This window comes from Nipponia nippon, unplaced genomic scaffold, assembly GCF_047370975.1.
Source record: "Nipponia nippon isolate SJK-2023a ecotype South Korea unplaced genomic scaffold, ASM4737097v1 scaffold_4, whole genome shotgun sequence".
NCBI lineage: Eukaryota > Metazoa > Chordata > Aves > Pelecaniformes > Threskiornithidae > Nipponia > Nipponia nippon.
In genome coordinates this window covers 94,522,457-94,545,564 of record NW_028262358.1, presented here as the reverse complement: position 1 = coordinate 94,545,564, position 23,108 = coordinate 94,522,457, and the positions used below count along the sequence as shown (strand labels likewise).

General features: G+C 36.0%; 1 protein-coding gene across 6 annotated transcripts in view; it reads left to right on the top strand.

Annotated features, from left to right (window-relative positions):
* Window positions 1-23,108, top strand: part of ADGRB3 (adhesion G protein-coupled receptor B3) — a 465,784-nt gene that overhangs the window by 421,609 nt on the left and 21,067 nt on the right. For 5 of the 6 annotated variants that reach the window (XM_009475647.2, XM_087776085.1, XM_087776086.1 and 2 more), the window contains 7 exons: window positions 3,792-3,858; window positions 6,049-6,134; window positions 9,567-9,665; window positions 9,997-10,168; window positions 17,070-17,165; window positions 18,557-18,596; window positions 21,196-21,839. In XM_009475647.2, the coding sequence (XP_009473922.1) occupies window positions 3,792-3,858; window positions 6,049-6,134; window positions 9,567-9,665; window positions 9,997-10,168; window positions 17,070-17,165; window positions 18,557-18,596; window positions 21,196-21,839 (1,204 nt within the window). The remainder of the gene's footprint in view (window positions 1-3,791; window positions 3,859-6,048; window positions 6,135-9,566; window positions 9,666-9,996; window positions 10,169-17,069; window positions 17,166-18,556; window positions 18,597-21,195; window positions 21,840-23,108) is intronic. The other variant, XM_087776087.1, reaches the window with a different exon arrangement.

Here is a 23,108-nt window from a genome sequence, read left to right as displayed (position 1 = left end):
AACTTGTTATTTTTAAATTGTGACAACACACGTCTTGCATTTTTTTTAATGAGGAATGGCTTACCTAACTGCCAGCACTTACAGCTGGCAATCATTAGTGAAACAACAAACAGTCTTAGCCGTCTTTTGGGAGTATATTGAGGACCTGCTCCTCTGACATTTTTTCTAACTAACTACTATGTGCTTATCTTGCTGGCTTTTTTATTATTCACGTCCTTGAACCAGGACTGGAGAACCATTTAGGCTGTGAGAATTACCAATCACAAGATTACTATGTCCAGACCCCACTGGGGACGTAGCTGTGTCCCTTGCAGAATCAATCCCATTGCATTTACTGTACTGACATTAAGAATGTGTGATTACTTGCTTTAGTTAGTGTTTCTTTCTTCTTCCTTCCTGGGCTGAATGCATTTTTAAAAGGGGATATACTGAAATATTCAGACAAAGCAACAAATCATTCATTAAGGGTAACCTGGAAAGTAAAAAAGAGCAGGTCTCTGTACATGTGACAGCTCCTCTCCCAGGATCCAAATTCAGCTGACACGGTACCGTGGGACAAAAGCGCAAAAGGAAGTGTACAAGGGACAAACAGAACTATAATGCAGCTTTTTCATCTTATTTGCAAATACATTTTCTTGGCATTTGACATCAGAATTACATAAGGAAAACAGGAAATGCAAGGGATGGAGACTCCTCCTCCATCGCCAGCTGATGTGCTGTCCTACTCTTAGAAGCCAGCAAAGAATTGTGTCCCATAACAACTGCTGGGTGATGTAAAAGCAGAGCTCCTGTCCTGCTCCTCCTCCCATAACTAAAGCACTTGTGTAAGTTTTTTAAGTGATTAGACTATCGTTGGCCTGTTTGGCTGCAATTACACACATGCTGCCATCAGAAATGTGTCCTGTTGCAAACTATTCCTGGTCTGTAAGATGCTATTTTTGAAAACAACAGTTTCAAATGGATAAAATTAAGAGTGAAAATGAAGGAATTGATTCCAGTCCCATAGTCCCACACATGAAGAGACTGATGGAAAGGGAGAAGGCCCAAGGATCTTTGAAGCAGATCTCAGTTTCATACGGTATATGACTGATGGGGGTGGCTTGAATTGTTCATGCTTGAACCAATTCTGTGATCAACTGTCTCCAATTTCTATCTTTTTCTTTCAGCCCTAATTATTAGACAATGATATTACTGTACATTTAAAACTACATATGAAAAATATTTCACACAGACACTTGTACTGATATAGATAGAGAAGCTGAAGGGATTTCCCAAAAATAATAAAACGCAGTGACAAGTTTTTAGATATTTCAGGATATCTGAAAAAGTCTTGTGTGTCTGAAAGCTTGATTGTTTTTTCCAGCTATTTCTGTGAGTCTAATAAATATTGTTGCTACCCCTCTTCAGACAATCAGAGCTATGAAAGCACGACTATTACAAGTTATAGTTAATAAACTTGTGTGACCTACTTATGTTTACATACAGTGCTATATATTAATAAGCAGTGCAGATAACTTCCAGGAATTTATTATATCAGCAAAAATTAAAATGCTGTCATAGTCATGCTCTCCTAAGAGAAGGAACCATTCTCCTGGCGAACATCAAAAAACTCACAAAATATATAGGACACAGGAGCAAGTCTACAGATACCTCATCACTCAGCAGAATTTTATGACCATGTAACACGGTCCCATAAAACTACCAGTGGATGCTCTTAATACTAATCAATTTATATGGCTTTCTGCTATGTGGGGATCAGGAAGAAAGATGACAGAACAGGGGAACAAAATAAAAACAACTATAAAGCATAGAAAAAAAAGCTATCAGAGCAAAGAAAAAGAAGAGAAGAAGGAAAAAAATAGTAAAAAATTGACAAAAACTGCCTTACGGTGTAAGAAGGCACCTGAGATCTGTCTTCAGAAAGTCTTCAACAGAAAAAGATTGGGAAAAAGCATGTTTTGGAGTCATCAACTGGCAGATATTGAATACATTGCAATAATCATGCAACACATTGTTGGAAATAGAGATTGTTGAAAATTCAGATTGTGTAAAGAAAAGAGGACAACCTCTACATTTTCTTCCAGCTCTGCCTCTAAGTGGAAGTCACTCTTTTGAACAGCCTTTTAACTTGAGGGCATGGGAAAGAGAGGGAACAATTCCCCCCGGTCTTAAAGATTTTTGTGGTAGAAACTGGGTTTTTTTATTAAAAAAAAAAAAAAAACAAAAAACTTGTTGACCCCTTTTTTTCAGCACAGGTAACCGAAATTATGTTTCAAATACAATACATCCACAATTTTTATGAACAGATGTTTTTATCTCCCAATAAACACGAACATTTTAATTACATGTCTTAATTAAGCAGAGTGGTCATCTTCACTAAGTTTAAAAGTTCATACTGGTAGGGAAATGCACTGTGACTACATTCCTGCCTCTCAGAAGCCCATGTTCTCAGTCTCTGACAATAACTAACCTAGCTTTTGGAAAAATAGCAAGAAAAACGGCAGAAAATTTTGAAAGCATTTTTCTTTGACATTACAAAAATAAATTGAACATTATTGTAAGGTTTTTCTGAGGTAGGATATAGAATAGCCTGACTTGTATTACGTTTTTAATGTTGAAGGAGATAAGAACTATTTGCATCAATTTATCATTCCAGAATTTAGCACACTGATGGAGTTGGGTTCATGTGGCAGATTTCACACGGCTTCATTGCAATGGGAAACACTTTTATTCGTTGCAGTTAGAATTCCAGCCGTAACATACCATTAATATTATGATGTGCTTGCATTTAATTTACTTGGTTTTCAAAAGTACAAAAACAGTACTGAAAAATAAAGAAGATATGTATGATTCTGATGTGAATGTTTCTGGATGTGGGATCCAAGTAAATTATTTGAATGCATATACTTGAGTTTTCTTATATGTAGGTGTGATCATGCATTCAAATAAACATGCAGTTCTTTGAATGTGTAATCACTGGGAAAATAGCACAGCTGCATTTACTTCAGTGTGTGAAGCTCCTGATCTTTTGCAGATATGGAAAGCTTTACATCATGGTGTATCAAATATTTAGAATTTGATTCTGTAAGCGCTCTGTGTTTGGAAATCTGATGGTTTTCAGTGAAAGCCCTTATGCAGTATGACAAACTCTGCAAGATTAGTAGCTCACCAGAAAATACAGTTTTCAGATGCTTTAAAATATACATTTAAATTGTTTGCAAAATATTCCAGAAAATACAGAACAGTTAGATTGTATTTGATTTTTCTTTAATGGGAATATTGTCTGTAAAATCTAGTTCTAATAGCAATTACTAAATGACATAAGAGAAGATATGTAGAAACCTTTTTTTTCTGAAGTTCTACATTACAGGTACTTGACCATTCATTGCTTTAAGTATAGAACTATCAGACATTGCAAGCTGGAAAGTTTCTAGAAACCTACCTGGCAAGTCCTGTTCTGTTAACTCATCACACATGGTTAGAAGAGATTCAATAAAGATTTGCAAACTTATTTTCTATTGTGCTCTTAATACATTTTAGGCATTTCAGTATATGTATAATTCACATTAAAACTTTTAAAACATTAACAATTGGTAATGGAAATAACTTTCACCTCTCCACATCATCATATCAACAAAGTAATTGTTTTTTGTGTATGCATATGAATTTCTATAAGTAGGATTGAACATACACTGGAAGAATCTCATGCTTTAGTAATTATTAGTGCTTTTTTGGCAATGCATTGTACTTATTTTTAATTTGTGTTAGTTCTTCTCTAATGTTCTTTCCAGCTGTTGGCTGTCTCTTGAAGGAGGACTACTTTATGCTTTCGTTGGACCTGCAGCTGCTGTTGTTTTGGTAAACATTAATATAATTTCCAGAATTTTCATATGAAATGATCGAATGTGCTATTTAAATTATAAAGGCTTAGCTATACAATAGCATTACATTTTGCTGTAAATGCTGAGCTCAGTAATGTTTAACGTACCTTCAGTATTTTGAATGCATGATTCATTTAATTGTATCACTTCTTTATACCATTTATCTCTCCATGTTTACAGAGTAACTGTGAAAGAATAATGTACTGATTAGTGGCACAGAAAACTTGTTACAGGCATCACTGAATTATTATCAATAGCATCTATGCAACTGTCACTGCCTTGTGAAGTTCAGTGACAGTCTTTATAGAGTGCTGCTTGGCAGTGTATTGCTGTGCCAGCAAAAGCAACAGGAGGAGTGGAACCGGCCAGCTCTCCATGGCTACTGCTTTTGAAGGCAAAGAAAAAAATCATCATAGCTGGGAATTGTTACTTGTTTGTGTATTAATTTTCCACATCTCTGGAAATGCATTTAGGTGTAGGATTCACTTTGTGTAATTGTAGACATCTGCAATATAGATTTCTGCATATAAGCTAGTTATCCCAGCCATATTTCATTGTCAGTGGATAAAAATATTCACTTTTAGGGCTCAAACTGTCAGAAGTATTTCAGGTGTCTACTTTAGGGTAAGATGAATTGCACCCTACATGTGCCATCGGCTATCAGTCATCTGCTCTGCAGTCTGTATGGATTTTTTACAATAATTTGTTTAGCATTTTTCCCTTATGGATTTTGAACGTAATTCTTCTTTCCACTCCACCAATTTTATACTAGGAGAGCTCTATCAACACTGATTATTTCTGATTTTCCCTTGCAAAAGGGAATTGGTCTTAGTAGTCATCAAAGATATAACCATTTAGCTACATAGATTTTCCTGAAATGGATGTTTACTGCTCCCATAGAGTTTGTCTCATCACTGCCTGGAGTCAAGCCAGGATCCTTTTGTACAACTCTCAGTCCCTGTCATGATAGAGGAGCCAAGGATGTTTACAGAAAGCCAGTCATAATTTTCACATGGAACTGTATGTTCTCTGTGTAATTGGCAAGCTTTGTTCAGAGATGTTTGAAGTTCACAGTCGCAGTTTGCCCTACCATTAGCTAGTAGCTGTGGAAGGAGCTGTTCCATACAACCACTTAAGCCTGCCTGTATGATGAAGCAAAAGAATTACATCGCATCAGCTGAAAAATGTAAATGCTGAAAATAAAGTGATAATAAGAAAAGCTGGAAAAGAGTTGGCAGGACAGACTGGCAACTATTAGGTATTTTGGCACAAGTATTGAAAAATCTGTTTGAAAGGAAAAAAGGATTACCCTTTTCTAATTAAAAAAAAAGTAAGGAATATTTATTTAATAGATTCAAAACTTGGTATTACCTCTTTGCAGGCCATGCAGAGACAGGTTCATAGAGTTCAGCTCAATAATACAAATGGATAATAACAGTCATTAAGTTGTCCATTAAATGCCATTAGTGTGTCCATTGAGTGCCAAAGTCTGACTGCTGAAACACTTGAATTTTTTTTTTAGGCTAGGTGTTCAACCCATGTATGTGATCATAACACCGTTTACTTTAATGGAGCTAAACAGACTTACCCCAGGCATCCACCTGGCCCACAAAAAAAAAAGAAACTGCAGTCAAACAAGGCTCAAGACTGGCATTTTGCTGAATGACATAGACAATGACTAATGTGCAGGAGGATATGGAAAACCACAGGCTGGTTCTGCCTAAGTGGGAACACCCACATGGACTGTAAATACTTAAAAAGGAACACGGTTATGGTCATTGTGTGCTCTAACTAGCTCTTCCCTGTGCACACAACTCAAATGCAGTATTTTTCCTGGAATAGGGTATATCATTGCAATTAAAACTGAGGAAATATTAAAATTTTATTACTCAAGCTTCTGGCCAGCAGACATATACACGTATAACTTGATACCAGGCATATTTCAAGATTCACAATTAAGCCTGTTGTGGTGTGCATGTGTTGTTACCCAGTTGAGAATACACACTTTTGGTATGCTCAGGGGCAGTGTTCCACAATTTCTGACAGAATACTCAGAAATGTAACAGGAGGCATTTTTCAGGCCTGTAAGAGCCTTTTTCTGAAGTAACAGGGTAACGTATTTTCTTTCAGGCACTGAAGGATCAACTGTTTGTTTTCTGTTTGACAGGTCAACATGGTGATTGGCATTTTGGTATTTAATAAACTTGTTTCCAGAGATGGAATCCTAGATAAAAAGCTCAAACACAGAGCGGGGTAAGCAACAATTGGGTTATTTTAAAGCATATTAAAATTGTATCACCAATTTTCAATTACAGATATTCACCAAAAATGCTTTTGATTGTGCTTTGAACCTTTATATCAGTGTAACAGCGTGTCTAACATTCATCTCAAAAGCTGCTGTTGCATTATCCTGAGGGAATGCAACTAAACAAACTAAACATAATAAAACACAAGTACAAGAGTATTAAGTTAATAATAATGAGGGTTAAACATATCTGAGTGGAGTTTTCACAAGAATGTCACACACATAAAGTTGTTGGACTTAGGAAAACAGTTTTATGAACTGTGTGTACTGAAGGAACCGATTGTTTTTCTCTATCTGTCAACTTTAATTACTATGATGGGAAATGTTATTCATTTGTGTAAGCTGTTATAAAATATATTTTACAGCAATATATCCCTTACTGAGGTCAATGCTATTCTGCCATTCTGACTCTGTGAAGAATTTGCCTTTGTTCTTACATAGATGTATGTTCTAAATTAGCGTAACAGAATTTCAAAGTAAAAAAACAAGTTTTAAAAGCAAAAAAAGAGAAAAGGTAAATGGAAATTCTGTGTTATTGATTATCTACTTGCATTTACAGTCAAATTCTGTTTGTTATCATGAGAAGAAAGGATTATGACAGTGGTGGTATCAGAAATTGTTTTTCAGTGGATGATGATTGGCGATGATGTACTGCAGCAGCACACCTAAATTCATTCCGTATTGGAGGAAAATATTTCACAAGTGCATCATCACCTTCTTAACGCTTATGAAAGTATATTTAAACTTTGCATAATTTTGTTTTTTACAGCTACATGTTCTAGTATTGTCTTTTGGGCCAGCTTGTAGTTAACACCACCAATATCTGCATTTCTAGCAATGATAAGCAAGGATATCTTTATTTTACTGTGCATTACTGCTATGGGTAAATTTATTACAGCATCACTTTCAATTATTTTACCATTTCACTAACAGCAACATTCTTAATAAGTTCAATTCATTGGTTAGATAAGCAAATTTATGATGAATACTTCAGCTGGTGTGATTTGCATTTAATATTAATTCAATAAAATCTTTCTGGTTTTCAGCTCTTTCACCATTATTCTGACAAATATGTACCAAAATCTTTCACTTTTTTCTTCTCTTTTCCTCTTTTTTCATTAGAAAGTATTAATTTTTTAACCTTACTTTTGTCCACATTGCTCCATCAACATTCTTAACTGTGTAATAACACTGATGAAATCTAGAATATTATAAAACCACACAAATTATTTCAAGAATAGTAATAGCTTAGTAATCAACAATTCAAATTCACATCTGCTCTAATTCCAGTGATTTAAGGAGTTGGAGCAGCCATGGGTTTGGCTTTGTACATTTTCTAAGGATATCCAAGCTTAGATTTAACTGCATCATTTTTTTTTTTTCAGCTACTCAATTGGCGGCTATAGAAATCTATTTGCTTATAGTATATTTTCCTGATGAAACAAATAACTTGCTTTCTAACAATGTGCAACTTAGTAAAGAGGTATTTGATTTTAAAGTAAATGGATAAAGAACTAGAAATTATTCTGTCAGAAAGAATCCAGCTATTCTGGGAAAGCATGTAGATGCCCTAATCGAGAAACAATCTTAACTTTTGTGGTAGCATGAGATGGTGGCTTGGCGACAGCATTCCTTGATACTACTTGGCAGTAGTCATTCTTCAGGGTATAGAAATTGGTGCAGCATTTGACCTGCAGTAGAAAAGGGATTGTCACTCATGTCTCAAATATCTCTTGCCAGCCATGCTCGGGAAGGCAACTTCGTTCTTTCTGGCAAGTATTGGACTTATACCTGTCAAAAGTTCAGTCAAAAGTTCAGCTGTAGAAATCATTTATGTAGTATTTAAAGCAGTGAATGGGGCAAAATATACTAACTCCATATGGTTCTTTCCACCTTAATAAGCATATGGAGAATCAACAAGTGTCTTCACGGATATCAATGATTTTCCTGGCATAAGGGGTAGTGCATATATATGCCCAGCAGAAGGATTATATTTGGTCTATATACACATCAAGTTCTATTATTTGCAATATCCAGAACAAATCTATAGAGGTAAAGAGAATAACCCAGTCTGATAACATTGAAGTATTGTCAAGCAAAGACAGTAAGTATTTTCCCAATTTTAGGTTAAGCTTACCCAAGGCATTTTTCTAGTTCTTTCATTAATGTAGATCCTTAACTGGTCTAAATTGATGTCAATTCACTGAGTTCTTTTCACACCCCACAATTGCCTTTTACAAGTCATGGTTCTCATTGTTTTTTCTTGGAAAAAAATGCATTTTTATGGAAAATATATTGCACTTTTTTATGGAGAGTCCTCATTTGGTTTATCAAAATGGAAACCACTGGAGTTCAATGTTGTTTTGGGCAGTATGTTAAAAATCTTGTGAATGCTGAGTTTGGCAATGAAAAGGAGTTCTGTTGCTCGAAATAACTGCGAAAAAAATGAAATATTACCTATCTTCACCATGTTGACCACTTTCCAGCTGGGAATAGGTAAACCACCTTTCCTGTTGCATCTCAGTCAGCTATGGTTATTCCTGGTTCTGACAGCAGAAAGAGAAGGAATAGCAAAAGTCTTTATTTAGTCGACTCAGAAAGTTGAATGCATGCTGTATGTAAAAGAAAATTTAAATTCCAGGTTTTGCCTTTTAACTCTTCTGACAGGTGCCGAGGTACAATTGTCCATACAAAATGCTTTGAGCTTAATGCTTGTGTACTGTGTTTTATTAAAATGCAAAACAGGTCACCCTTTTTTTAGTACCAACTGATATTTATTTCATCAGATTCCATACATTTCAAGCCCTGTATTCAGACCTTCATATGGCATGAATAAAATCACTCCAGATGTTAGTGGGCCATTCAGATCACTAGTACAAATCTGACTATACAGTACCCTCATACTGATTTGATACTTGAATACATTTTGCAGGTTTCTTTCCCTGTTAATGCTCTGTAATTGTACATACTTCATACTTCTCCTTTAAGCATCCTATACTCTTTCTCAAGAAAGTTTGCGTACAATAGTGTTTTAACAGGTCTGAATAGAGGGATTTCACTTTGTGTGTCTATCCTAGCACGTGCTTATGTTTACTTCAGTGTACTGAGCAGTTTTGATCAATGGATGTTTGGGGCCTTTTTTAGCTTAAATGGAAGAAATAGAGTCTGCATGAAATGAAGCCCCATAACAATAACATTTAAAGCTAACAATAACGTAAAGTACAAAGTACAGTTTTGCAACAACATAGAGCGTTCATCCTGAATAAGTCTACTTACTTTTTCTGCATGACGTCATATTTAAAAGCTAAATTTCAGTAGCAACGTTTTTTGGTGACAATTCAATATTTTGTTCTTTTTGTGGGTGTTCTGTTTGTTTGCAGTCAGATGAGTGAGCCTCATAGCGGTTTGACGCTCAAATGTGCCAAGTGTGGAGTAGTTTCAACAACAGCTTTGTCAGCCACCACCGCCAGTAATGCCATGTTAGTCCTGATCATTTACATCTTCTTGTTACAAATCTTATACAGTGCATGTGAGACAATAGTTTGATGATGACAACTGTGTTTGCTAACACTGTATAGAGTGCTGAGCACGTTTAAATACTTTTTAACAACAAAAAAAATTGCAACTGTGTTTATTAACTGAATACAGGATATTCTTTAGATCATAAAGTACCAACACTGTTACATTCTTGTCTGTGATTTTGACGTTAACTTGATAAAGTGCCATCCTTAAATATGCTTTATTTTAATAGTGAGCTTTTAATCATTTTTTTACAATATTACAGTGCTGCTTTTCTCTTTCTTTCAATAGGGCATCCCTTTGGAGTTCCTGTGTGGTGTTGCCACTTCTGGCCCTGACTTGGATGTCTGCAGTTCTGGCCATGACAGACAAAAGATCAATATTATTTCAGATACTTTTTGCAGTATTTGATTCATTACAAGGCTTTGTTATTGTCATGGTCCATTGTATTCTCCGAAGGGAGGTGAGGAATGGCTTCCCAGTTTTCTAAAGGGCTGTGCTCCTGTTAATCTCTCAACTGCTCTTCAGTGTTATATACAGCTTGCTCTGTGGAAATATATTTCATAGAAAAAGAAAAGTATTTTATGGTGAGATGTAGAGGAACAAGTGAAAAAGAGAGGGGGAAGATCAGTTAATTCCAGGTGCAGAATGTCAGTTTCAGTATAAAACTGTACCTGCTTAATTAAAGCTGGCTTTTAATTGATCCCAAGTTCAGTTTATTTTTAAGCGTTAGGCTTTCCCAATATTGCGAGTATAGGGAAATACTTACATGAATGCACTTTTCCTGAAGATCAAAAGCTATAGATTTTTACAGTCTCTAAAACTGATTCAAACACAAAATGATTTCTGCTTATACTGTCCCTGAAAGAGGACACAAGGAGATGAGTTGTTATGTTGCAGAAGATGAGGTGATATGTTGTTATCTACCCTTTCAGTTCTACAAACTCAGGTAACATACTTAAGTTATGGGGACATTGAGGATGAAGACAGATGAATGCTCTGAGAACAGCAAGGAAAAGCTAGTACCCCTGGCCTGCCCTTCACAGCTCAGTGTCACCCACTGCAGAATTCATCAGCACTGAAATCTGATGTCAAAGCATCACACAAGTGCTCTTTAACCTGGCTGTGGTGACAGCTTCTCTAACCTATCTAACCTGCTAACTAACCCTACATTTTTATTGAGATAGATAGGTTTGAGAGCAATAACACAACAGCTTTGCTGGCAGATCTGTGGTAGTGGGACCATCTATCAAAAATGAGCAGGCAAAGCTGGACTGGAGAGCAGTAATCTGGTCCACTGGCATGCCTATGCCTTAGCCATTTATCAACTTCAAGATATTTACCACAACAATAAACCAAATTACACTGTCTAGCATGATTCCTTGTGATTGGTAAGAGTTATTCAAAAACAGTTCAGGATTAAAAAAACAGGAAGATGTTTCAGGAAAGGTTTATTGTCAACGCTGAGTGAGGAATCTCACACAGTGGTTTCTGTTTCCACATTCACACCCTTTAAACACCGAAACTCGCTGTATTTGTTAAAAGGAATTATGAGTGACTTTATTTCAATCTTTCAGTAGTGTACCACTTTGTGTGAACTTTTTATCACTGTCCTATGATTATCTTATCAAAGAATTGGGTTTCCAATTTTTAAGGAAAAAGTTTATCAATATCTTGCAGAAAATAGCGCCTTCCGTTGTGCTGACTCCTACTTTATTCAAGCTGTTAGAGGCTATGAACTTTTGTTTTTCTTAGTTTACCTCTTTTAATACCTTTTCTTTTTTCTTTTTTTTTTCTTTTCTTTGTTTCTTCTTTTTTTTTTTTCAGGATAAAAATATGTGCAGAGTAAGACATAACACTCTAGACAAATCTATTTTATGTAGAACTGTCTTGCTATCCCCTTATTTACTACAGCATTTTCTTTCCCCATATGATTTATATCTGTGAGAGTATTCTCATCTGTAGAAATGAAAGCCATCATTTCACATATGCTTTTAGTAAACTAGTAAGACACTGCAACTATTTTTACTTAAATTCTTCAGTAGAAAGAATGGTGGTTCCATACTGGGTTTCCTCTCTATGAAATTTGTATTTCCATTGGGATATATTAATTAGCCTGGAAAGGGCATGCCACCTCCCACTTACTGTCCTGAGGAACCATTTTTATTTTAAAATATATATCTTTAGTTCAAGGTTGCAGTTGAAACCTTCAAAAACAAAGCAGTATACACAGCATTATCTTTCATAGAATCATAGAATATCTCGAGTTGGAAGGGACCTGTAAGGGTCATTGAGTTCAAAACCCTGCTCCTCGCAGGACTACCTAAACCTAAATCATATGACTAAGAGTGTCGTCCAGACTCTCCTTGAACTCTGGCAGGCTTGGTGCATTTCCCTGGGGAGCCTGTTCCAATGACCGACCACCCTCCCAGTGAAGAACCTTTTCCTAATGTCCAATCTGAACTTCCCCTGATGCAGCTTCATTCCATTCCCTCATGTCCTAATTCCATTTCCTCATGTCTTTTGTGAGGATGCAGAGAGTTTGCAACACGTACCTGGTTATCAGTCATTGATTTTGTAAAAAAAACAGACCAAAATCCATGAGAAATTCTAAAAGTATCATAGCATAGCACTGCATAAAATAAAAAAAAAATCAGACATTAAAGCCTGCCTCAGTGCAGTAATACAGGAGTATTGGAAAAAAATATTTTGACTGCTTAAGATGAAATTGAACATGCATCTTCCCACGATGCTCCAAGCCTTGAATTCAAGACAGGTTCCCTACTATAATGACAGCTATTTGCTGCAAATGCTTCATTCCCAGGGAACACTTCGATATTGCTGAATATCTCACAGAAACACTCTTGTCTGACCCTACTCACAGGTAGGACAGGGGTGATAGAGGTGGAATTAGTCTTTTCTATAAGTAAACTCAGTTTTCATATTTGAAGGGTACCTTGACTTGAACCACTTTTAACTCACTGGTTCTAGTGCAAGCAATATGCAAAAATATCTGCTTATAAAGATGTTTATACAGGAATTTAGAATCTTAATTGTTTGTGTGTAGGCAATCAGCTAGTTATGGTTTATTTTATTCATTGCTCTTTTAGAAAATTGCATATACATATCTCATCTATCTGCAAAGAATCATTACTTCATTTAACTACTTAAAGGAGTTGTTCCCACAAGCCAGTCTTGGCAGGTACACCCCCTGGTGCTAACACTGAAATTCTAGAAGAAAGGCATTTGATAAAACAGCTAATCAATCTATCTACATGGTATTTTAAAAAATGACCTCATGAGAAGATTTCCCAATGAGGCCCAAAAAGCACCTAGGTTTGATAAGGTCATCCCTTATCGAAAAGGGGAAGGAGTTTTTTCTTCAGTCATGACAACTTAGGCAAAAGCAAATGTACAGAGACAACTTATTCATTAATCAGTAGATTATCTCTAGTCAAGATGATGATAGTGGTGGTGGTGGAAGACAAGGCAGCCTAGGCGTATTGCTGTTTGAACTCTCTTTGGCAAAACACATTGAATCTTCTTTAGTCCTCCAGATTTAAATTGTAAACTGGGCAAAACACTTGAGGAACTAACTAAGGTAATTTTTTTCATATGGGAAAAGAAAATGAATAGAAAGTTCTTCAAGAACAGCAAAGAAGTAAAAGTTGATGCACTTGAAACAATTTTTGTTTCAAAAATGTGTATGGTCTGCACTTATATGGACCAGTTTGCAGCAGCAAAAACATAATTCTTTACTGCAACAAGTTCCTACACAGAAAGAGATGTAACTCCAGTAAGTTATGGTTCAATCTGGCGCTAGAGAGTCTGGCTTTCTAGCTGCAGAGACCCTCAGGTGAGTAGAAGCCAAGATAGTGGCCATCATGCACAGTGTGCAATGCAGTCTTTGCACTGCACAGGCTACCTCCCAGCTGAAAAAATAGTCTGTTACTTTCTGTTTTCTGCAAAAGCATTTTACTCTGCCCGTGCCTTTCAGGGAAACCGTGCCAACATATTTGTCACTCTTGATGACAGCTACAAAGCTGTGTCAGTTATAGCCTATAGGATTGATCTAATATTTATAGCATGCCAGCACAGGCAAAACAATAATTCTGACTGTCAGGAAAAAAAATATGGGGTGGAATGTATCACTGTAAAATTCAAACAAAGAAGACGACAGCCCTGCTTTACTATACCTTTATTGTCATTACATTACAAAAAGACACAGTCTTTTACAATTACATATATAAACTCCCCGTTTTTCCTCTTAGTTATATTGATATAAACATAAATGATGGAAACATTTATTACATTCTCTAGTACCCTATATCGAAGATCTTGTGTGGCAAAGGCTGCATTAGGAAGCCAGGGACGTTCACTGAGTAAGACATACAACTAGAAGAGAACTAAGTGACGTGTTGCGTCTATTTCTGCCCTCCATCAATTCAAGGTCTTTTGGAAAGACATTAAATCTTTCTATATTTCCATTTCCTAACTTCTAAGATAAATATAATACTTATTAAGCATCAGACCTCTTATAGACCATTTGGAAATTAGAAAAGAAAAATGCAAAGTAGGAGTTAGGTATTATTGCTTTATGTTGCCTTCTTACCCCAGAGAGCCTGGTATTTTTTTTATCTCTTCTTGCTGTTTAAATACCTAATTGTGCATTGGAAGATGGTGAGGTATGTGTCACAGAACAGAGAATGATAGGAGAGGTTAGTGCTGAAGCTTCTCCATCAGAGCAAAACGATTTGCCTGACCTGCTTGAACACAAGATGCTCTAAAGCTAATTTGAATCACACTGAGTAATTCTTGTTAACACTGGTGATGGGAGGAACCCACATGTATTTTCTTCTTTTGCTGTGCTCTGCTGACTAGAGAGCATTTGGGTTAAATGCATCGTTGACGTCTAAAGCCCACATTTCTGTATTGCAGGAGAAAAATAAAGAGTACATGAGTAGGGAGAGGGTAAGTTATAAAAGCTTGGCGTTGGTTACTGTTGCTAAGGAAACCACTTCCCTGGTATCCGCACGTTCATCACATCTGTCTCTCCTGCTCTGCCTGGCTCTAAGAAAATCTTGTAACTTGATGTTAAAAGGCAGGGGAAAAAAACAAGATTATGTTTCAAAGTAAAATGTTAAAACAGCACAGTCTTTACATACTCAAATAACAAGTTTGAACAAGCAGTTTAGAAAAATAAGCTGGTATTTAGAAAGTTCAACCTTTTTGTTTCTGACGTGTGTGAGGACACCTAGAAGTTGCAACATATGTTGATATGATGGATACAGCTAGATTTGACATTCTGTTAACATGTTCAAATCATATGCTGCTTGCACTTCAGAAACATTGTAAGAAGCATGCACATTTAAGAGGATCAAGATTCACCACTCTAATATAGAAGGCAGTGAAAGTAGGACATGAGATTCTTGAGATTTCTGGAGCTATCTGAACTGGGGAAGCTTCATGAACAGAGAGTCCCAAAAATAAGGAGGCCTACTGCACAGAGTGAGATCACACAGTACGTTCTGAAGTAATAATGTTTTGACGTCAAGCATCATGAGGCTTGCAATGAGATTCAGCACAGCTGGGGATGATTTGGAGAGAGGGATTTTTTGTTTTAGTTTTATCCAAGAGCATAAAACTCTGAAGTGTGACCTAACTTCAGCATTGATAAAGTGAGAGAAGACTTGGATTAAATTTGCAACAACAGGGAGATGCCAAATTAAATTAATGTTAAACACATGGAAAACCACAGCAAGTGTAGTGCCTAAAATCAGAATCTGAGTCACGTTACAGGTCAAGCACACTTTACATTACCACATGTGGGAAGTCGTGGTGTTTTGAAATCAATCCAAACCTTCCCACCTTGCTTCATTTTTTCTGCTCTATATTAGTCTTCCTTCACCTGCAACAGTCACTTATCAAGACTGCAGAGTATTCTTACTCATTTAAGGGTTGAGCACGTTAAAATAATGCTTTCTAATTACAAAAATAAATATTTTTTTTCCATTTCATTTTCCCTTTTGTGAAACCTCTTAAACAGCTTGCAGTAGAATTTCGATGTATTGAAAGGGGACGGCTTTTCATCAGCAACAATTAATGAATTATCCTCTTCTGCTGTTCACAAAATGTCCATGAGTAGAACATGATTTTCTCCCTTTTAATTATTCTGAATAAGACATCAAGTAATTTCTACAGATAATAAATGGAATGTAGATTTTTGTAGGCATTTCATTGAGAGTATTTTCATATTCAAACAAGAAATTATACAGTTTGTTTTGATTGGAGGTCACCCAACTAAGTTCCTGTTTTCCAAGTCACATCTTGCAATCATGTTGCTAATATGGACACTTGCATTTCTGAAACCAAAATTCACGTTTTAAAACTTTCCGTTCCAGAAGTTGCCTTGCTGTCCTTACTGTGGTACGTGTGAGAAAGCAGCAAAATGTGTTTGCATTCTACTGTCAGCAAACAGGAACTGCATTTTTCTTTTGAATGGGCCTCTGTTGAACCACATCTTTCTGACAAAAGTGTTGTGTAATAATATTTCTTTAGACATATGTTCTGCCCAAAATCAAAGTAGAAATAACCTTTCTTATGAAAAGATAATTCCTCAAATATACTTGTGTTTTAGGGACAAGTCTTCAAATGTACTTTATGGATCATATTAATAAACAGCAATTTCTGAGAAGTTCCTTTTTTTTTTTTTTTAGTTTCAAGAAACCAGACTCTGTGCAAACAATCCACTGTTCTTCTTGTGCTCACACTGAAGATATTTATCTGATCTGAAGAGTTTTACTCCTAGGAGAGATGCATGAGATTCCCTATACATGGAGTCAGAGATTATGATTAGAATCAGTAACGTCTTTCAAACTGACTGATTCTTTAAAGTATAATTAGGAGAGCACATCTCATTATAGTAGCTGTTAAGAACTGTCTTTCAAGAATCTTACATTTATCAGGCAGAAGATATGTTTTATTTTGCAATGGTTAATAGTATACCGATTAATCCTGCTATTAGACCTGTACCAAACTGAATGAAAAGACAAAGTCAAATACTATGACCCAAGACATATTTGGCTTGAGTACCAGATAATCACTGAGTACTAGTTAATTCTGTCCATAGGCAAATCTAATTCTGTGGTCTTGATGTGATTGATAGACGACAGACTTTGCATCAGCCACAAAATATAGCAAATGTATGAAATGGCGGAAATAATCATTTATGTATACTGCTCCTGATTTATTAAGTGTGCTAAAGAGAAGTCATGCATTGTATTCCATACAGTTTAATTTAATCTTTAATATGGGTACAGTATATGATGTTGCACAAGAATCAGTATAAGATATTGTTTTCACAGGTCCAAGATGCATTCAGATGTCGACTGAGGAATTGCCAGGATCCAATCAATGCAGATTCTTCAAGTTCTTTTCCTAACGGACATGCTCAAATCATGGTTAGCTTTTATTTTCTTCTTTGACTATTAATTTAGTGTTCCTATCCAAAAGAAAAAACTTACTGTATTGTACGTAGCAAGTATGCACAGCTGAAATATTAACACCATTTTTAAGCATAAGTCTGTTTAGGTCATTATCTGCTTGCTTAAATCTCTTAGCAAGTTTTAAATTATTGGTGTGATCATTTAGTGGAGCACAGTGAATTAGCATGTTCCACCAGTGTTCTTTGTGACAAAAAAATTCTTACATAAGACAATGAGAAAGTAATCTAATAATATATTGTGACTTTTTCTACTGTTGGTGTAAAGAGCGCTGATGCATTTGAGAGTCTTCCCTTCATGAGGCCTTGAAAAATGTTCCTCTCAAACTAAGTCAGACAAGGAGAAAGTGCTAGAGATTCTAGAGAGGGAATCTATTTAGTGGCTTGAATTAAGGCGATAGTGAATGGCTCAGTATGCCAATTTGGATTTACTAATATTGTTAGGTAGTATATCAAGACAAAATATTGGTCCCTTCACTTTCAACGACAGTTTGTCGTTGACTATAATGGGGACAGGATCAGGCCCTAAAAAAATGCAAGGCTCAGCAAGCAGATGCCCTTCAAAAATAATGACTCAAAGAGAATCCAATGTTTGGACTTCACAAGCAAGAAAGAGATAAGTTTAATTAAACATTTTTTATGTAATAAAATTTTTGTGGAAATAAAAACATAATTAAAAATTCCTTGAATTCTCTAACAGGACAAATAGATTTGTTTAACTGGGAAAAGTGTGCTTGGATTTTCAACTGTTAAAACTTATTCTTAGCTCTTACAATTCATTTTTGCCCGATTAAATAAATAATAGTTGTTTTCAAGGAGTGCAAAGTTTATGTGATTACATTAGTAGCAAAGATGGACAGAATGCTATATAATAAATAACCACTTCATAACAAAGTAATGAAGTTTCAGACAGGGTGGACTAACTGGATTACACTTATTCACAGTAATTTGTATTGCAGGCTATTTTCCATACTTCTGTTTATAAAATTACTATGAAAAGCTTCCTTAAAGATGATCCTTCGATGAGATGTAGAAGTTACTCTTCCATTTACATAAAAAACTATACACTGTATCGTTATATTAAAATTATATACTCTACTTCCACCTATTTTATTTTATTTTTTCTGGTCAGGCAGCATACTTTGAAAACCACCCAGTTATACTTTAGGAAACTTTGTAAAGCTCTGCTGTTGTAAAACAATACACTTCACCTCTCAGCAACAAGAAACCACTTTTAAGAGACTATGACTCTGTAAGTAGGACATTTTGGAAGCGCTAGTTGGCAAAAAGGTATTGTGGTTTAGTTTTCAATTAATAACGGTTGTCCTGTTTCATTGGTTCTTGTTACAGACTGATTTTGAAAAGGACGTGGACATTGCTTGTCGGTCAGGTAAGAACATTGAGAGAGTAGCCAACAAAAAGAAGTCTTGTACTAGTTCCTTGTGAAGTGAAAACCAGAAAAAATATCAGGTTTTAATAGTTTTCAGCACATATTTATAAATGTAAACAAAAAAAGTGATGCCACTGTACAAATGCACATATTTATAAATGTAAACAAAAAAAGTGATGCCACTGTACGAATACATTTATTTCATTTTCTTACAAAACGTTTTTACTAGTATTCAGCAGCTGGGAAGCAGCCAAAGGTGTGATTAGAAGGCAAATGGTTTTGGAAAGAAGATCAGTCTTAATACACAAAACTTTCCTTGCCCTGGTACACAAGCAAATGTGAAACAGTCATTTTGCTACCAAAAAAAAAGAAATTAATATAGTGTACCTTAACAGCTATGTGTATGAAGGATGCATCAATTGGTGTTAGTTTTATAAAGGGTAAGTTTTTTAGGACTCTAAGTGAAATCAACAGTAGCTTAAGCAACGTGGCATCAGGAAAATGAAATTTGATTCAACTTTGCTGGAACAAGTTGGCTTTTTTTTAAGACATTTCAATAGTGTGATCTTTAATTAGTCAGCTATGTCTGTTTCTGCATATTAAAAATAACACATTTTAAGCAGTCTATTTGCCAATCTTGCTTAAATGAAGTACAGTGTAAAATAAATGACCATTTAAACCCTATAGAAATTTTTAAATCTAGGAGATATTCCTAAAGGGCAGTTTTTCCTAGGGAGGCAATCCTGCCTAGACACTCTCAGTTTTCAACAAAGAGAGAAAGAATGAGAGAGAGGGTGTCCTCTCCACAGGGTGAGTCAGGGCAGAAGCCTGACTTAGCTGTTCTGCATCACCCACCTGAAGGACACTGTGTCTCTTTGCTGGCTATATGGGCAGCCAAGAAGGCTGATGTCATCAACGTAAAGTTTGAGTTTCCAGGTACTCACCTTTAACAAACTGCCAGTTCAGTTTCTTGCAATATGGTAATAGTTCTTCCATATAGATTAGTTTTACTATGCATATGTATTTTGAAGGGAGCAAGATAGTACATGGTAACACAAATGCATATCTATCACCATCCAGTGCAGACAAAAGCCCAGCATTGGTCCATGTAGCTCCTACTTCTTACCTTTGCCAGCATAGCTCTGCAGTACACTGAGCCTTGTCAGGGGCATCCTTAAGGACTTTGAATACAGTTATAAACAGGCTTTACTAAATTAATATTTAAATTCAGTTTCTTTTAATGAAAGATTTAAGAACAGGTCACAGTTTGAAGTGTCTTAACAAGTGTGACTGGACTCAGTGAAGCAGCCACACTGAAGCTGGGTGTTTGTGCACTGTTGTTCAAATTGTTCTTTTCATAATGGAAAAATGAGAGGCAGTTTTGAGTGAAGTAGGAGAGTGGGATGCCTTATGAGCTGCTTGCTATGGCACATGGCAGTGAACTGACAGGTACCGGGGGATCTGGGTCATCAGAGCCCTCAGGCTACCAAAAGGGATGTAAATGTAACACCTGAGATACTTCAAGTTGTCTTACTGTCTCAGCTCATGAGCTGGATTTTATTGCATAGACTAGCACTGGTGTGAATTAAGATATTTTCAACAGGGACTGGGGGGACAAGAAAATTCTTGCACCCAGCTGAAATAAGCCCAATAATTGATTACTTTATTTTTTATTTTCTTACTATCTGTCCTTTTTCTTTCATTACAAATGTTGAATTATAGACATAATCATTTTTAAGATCAATAATTTGATTGAATAGATGCTTTGCTTTTGAATGAATCCTTCAGTGCTCCTGCAAATTTTATATCCTATGACAGGATTAATAGCTTTTACATGTGGAGCTTACCCCAACAAAAAAAATGCTGGATGTTGCTATGAGTTTGACCAGGAAGGTCTAGGCCTACACCAGAAGTGGATTATGACTGTTTTATGAGACGTTTATATTCTTTATGACCTTTTCAGATGCAGCAAAATATGTCTTTCTGATACCAATGGAATTTCTTCCCAATGTGGTTACTATTTTGTCACTTTCATTTAAAAATTAATTTAACACAGAAGAGTTTTAAAAAGACAGCGAAAAGGAACATTTAGGAGCTCAGGAACACATGTTCATAGTTACAATCTTATGGTAGGTCATTACAATGGATTGACAAAATTATTCTGCTTTACAATCTGTCTGACATTTTCCAGGAGGTTATGTGGAGTTAATAATGGTAGTACAGATATCATAGTGTATTTTTTTGGAAAACACTTAATCAAGTTCCACATGGCAGGCTTTTGCTTAAGCTGTAGGTCACCTAGGATCTATGTAAGGCAGTAGGAATAAATGAAGGAGTGTTTCTCATTTATATAAATGACTGAGGCTTAGTCAGAGATCTGTGGCAGTTATATATAGTGGATTAAGAGATGTCGATTTAAAAAAAAAAAACCACAAACCTTCCCAAAACAATATTTATAGAATAAAAGTTATTAAGCATATAGAAAAAGAGTTAAGAAGATGCACTGGTAAAGGGACTGCTGCTAAATAAAGCCACAAGAAAAAGCAGTGTTAGGCAGACATGGTTTCATGTTGTAAGAATTCTGTTCTCTGACCCACAGTTCTGCATAAAGACATTGGACCTTGCAGAGCAGCTACTATAACAGGAACACTTTCTAGAATTTCACTAAACGATGAAGAGGAGGAGAAGGGACCAAACCCTGAAGGAATGAGCTATTCTACCTTGCCTGGAAACATCATCTCCAAAGTCATCATTCAGCAACCGACAGGTCTCCACATGCCTATGAGTATGAGTGAACTGGCCAATCAGTGCTTGAAAAAAGACAACAGTGAGTTGCGGAGGACTGTGTATTTATGCACGGATGATAATTTGCGAGGTGCAGATATGGACATAGTCCATCCTCAAGAACGGATGATAGAAAGCGACTATATAGTCATGCCCCGGGGCTCAGTAAATAGCCAGCCATCAATGAAAGATGAAAGCAAAATGAATATAGGCATGGATACGTTGCCTCATGAAAGGCTGTTGCACTACAAAGTTAATCCAGAGTTCAACATGAATCCCTCTGTAATGGACCAATTTAATATCAATTTAGACCAGCATCTTCCCACCCAAGAACATATGCAGAATTTACCATTTGAGCCCCGCACAGCAGTGAAGAACTTCATTGCCTCAGAGCTGGATGACAATGCAGGATTATCAAGAAGTGAAACTGGATCCACAATATCAATGAGCTCTTTAGAGGTCAGTGGGGCATAAACAAATTGCATGCTCTGTTGTTCTGATTATATGATAAGATAATAAATTGTGTCTTGTGTGTAAGGGGTGAAGCTAATGTTTTAATTCAGTATAAATTATTGTTTGGGATCATACACTGCTGTTCATATTTCTCTTATTATCAGAAGTGTTTATACCTAGAAAACAAGATTAAAATTTCAGAGCCACTCTGTATGAAACTGTATAGTTCTTCAGATGTAACATTCCACATGACTGCAAAGGATTTCATGACCAGCAGGTAAAGTCCACTGGAGAATACTGTGTTGCTATGAGAAGAAAAACTATTCCTGCAAGATACAAGTGATAATCATTGACTTTACCTGCAAGCACATGCAGTTAAAAATATTTGCCATTTTATTGCTGACAATCTGTCTCAGATATAATAAGTCTGACTCTGGTCTCACTAGTGTAAATCTTGGATCCTTACATCCAATAGTTCACCATTTACTGATTTATTTTGTTTGCAAGTGTGTGCAGGCGTTGGTACAGTTCATGTGTGCAATAGGTACAGCTGGACTTCACGTGGAGTATCCTAGATTCCAGTCAGATTGCAAAAGTGAACTGAAAAGCCTTTAAAAGGGATTCAGTTCATTACTACCACCTGTCTGTGTGATTTAAACATTATAAAAGTGAAAACTATTTACATCGTTTCTTAAGACCTAAGTGTCAAATACTGCCATTCCTATTAAGAATTTACTTATGCAAAACCACCAGTGAGGTGGAGTTAATTTCATACTTGGGCCTCCATAAGAATTGGAAATACATATCACCAGCATTTCAAATGTTATGAAACACAGCATTTGGTGGGAAAGGAAAAGACAAATGAGAAAAATATGGTACTTACTCATTCTCTGAAAGAATTTACAGATGGAAAAAATTCTAATGTATGAGCAAACTTGAAGCCATTAGCTATTACTCTACAATGTTTGGACCCGCCTGTGTAGGGGAACAAAGACTTTACAATGTTTGGACCCGTCTGTATAAGGAAACAGAGACTTCACCCGATTTTTCAATTGTTAGACACAGAACTGTAACCAATACTTCATAAATAGGGGATACTTATGGATATTTCTTTTAAAATGGAGTTGAAGTTTTATGTGTGGATCAACTGGAGAGTTTGGGCAGAAGGTCAGAACTTAGTTTCTTTTCAAGAGATGTCTTTGCAAGCTTTGAAAGTGAAATATTTTCTATGCTGTTTATACTGTGTGTGTGCTATCATAAGCTTTTACAGGACAA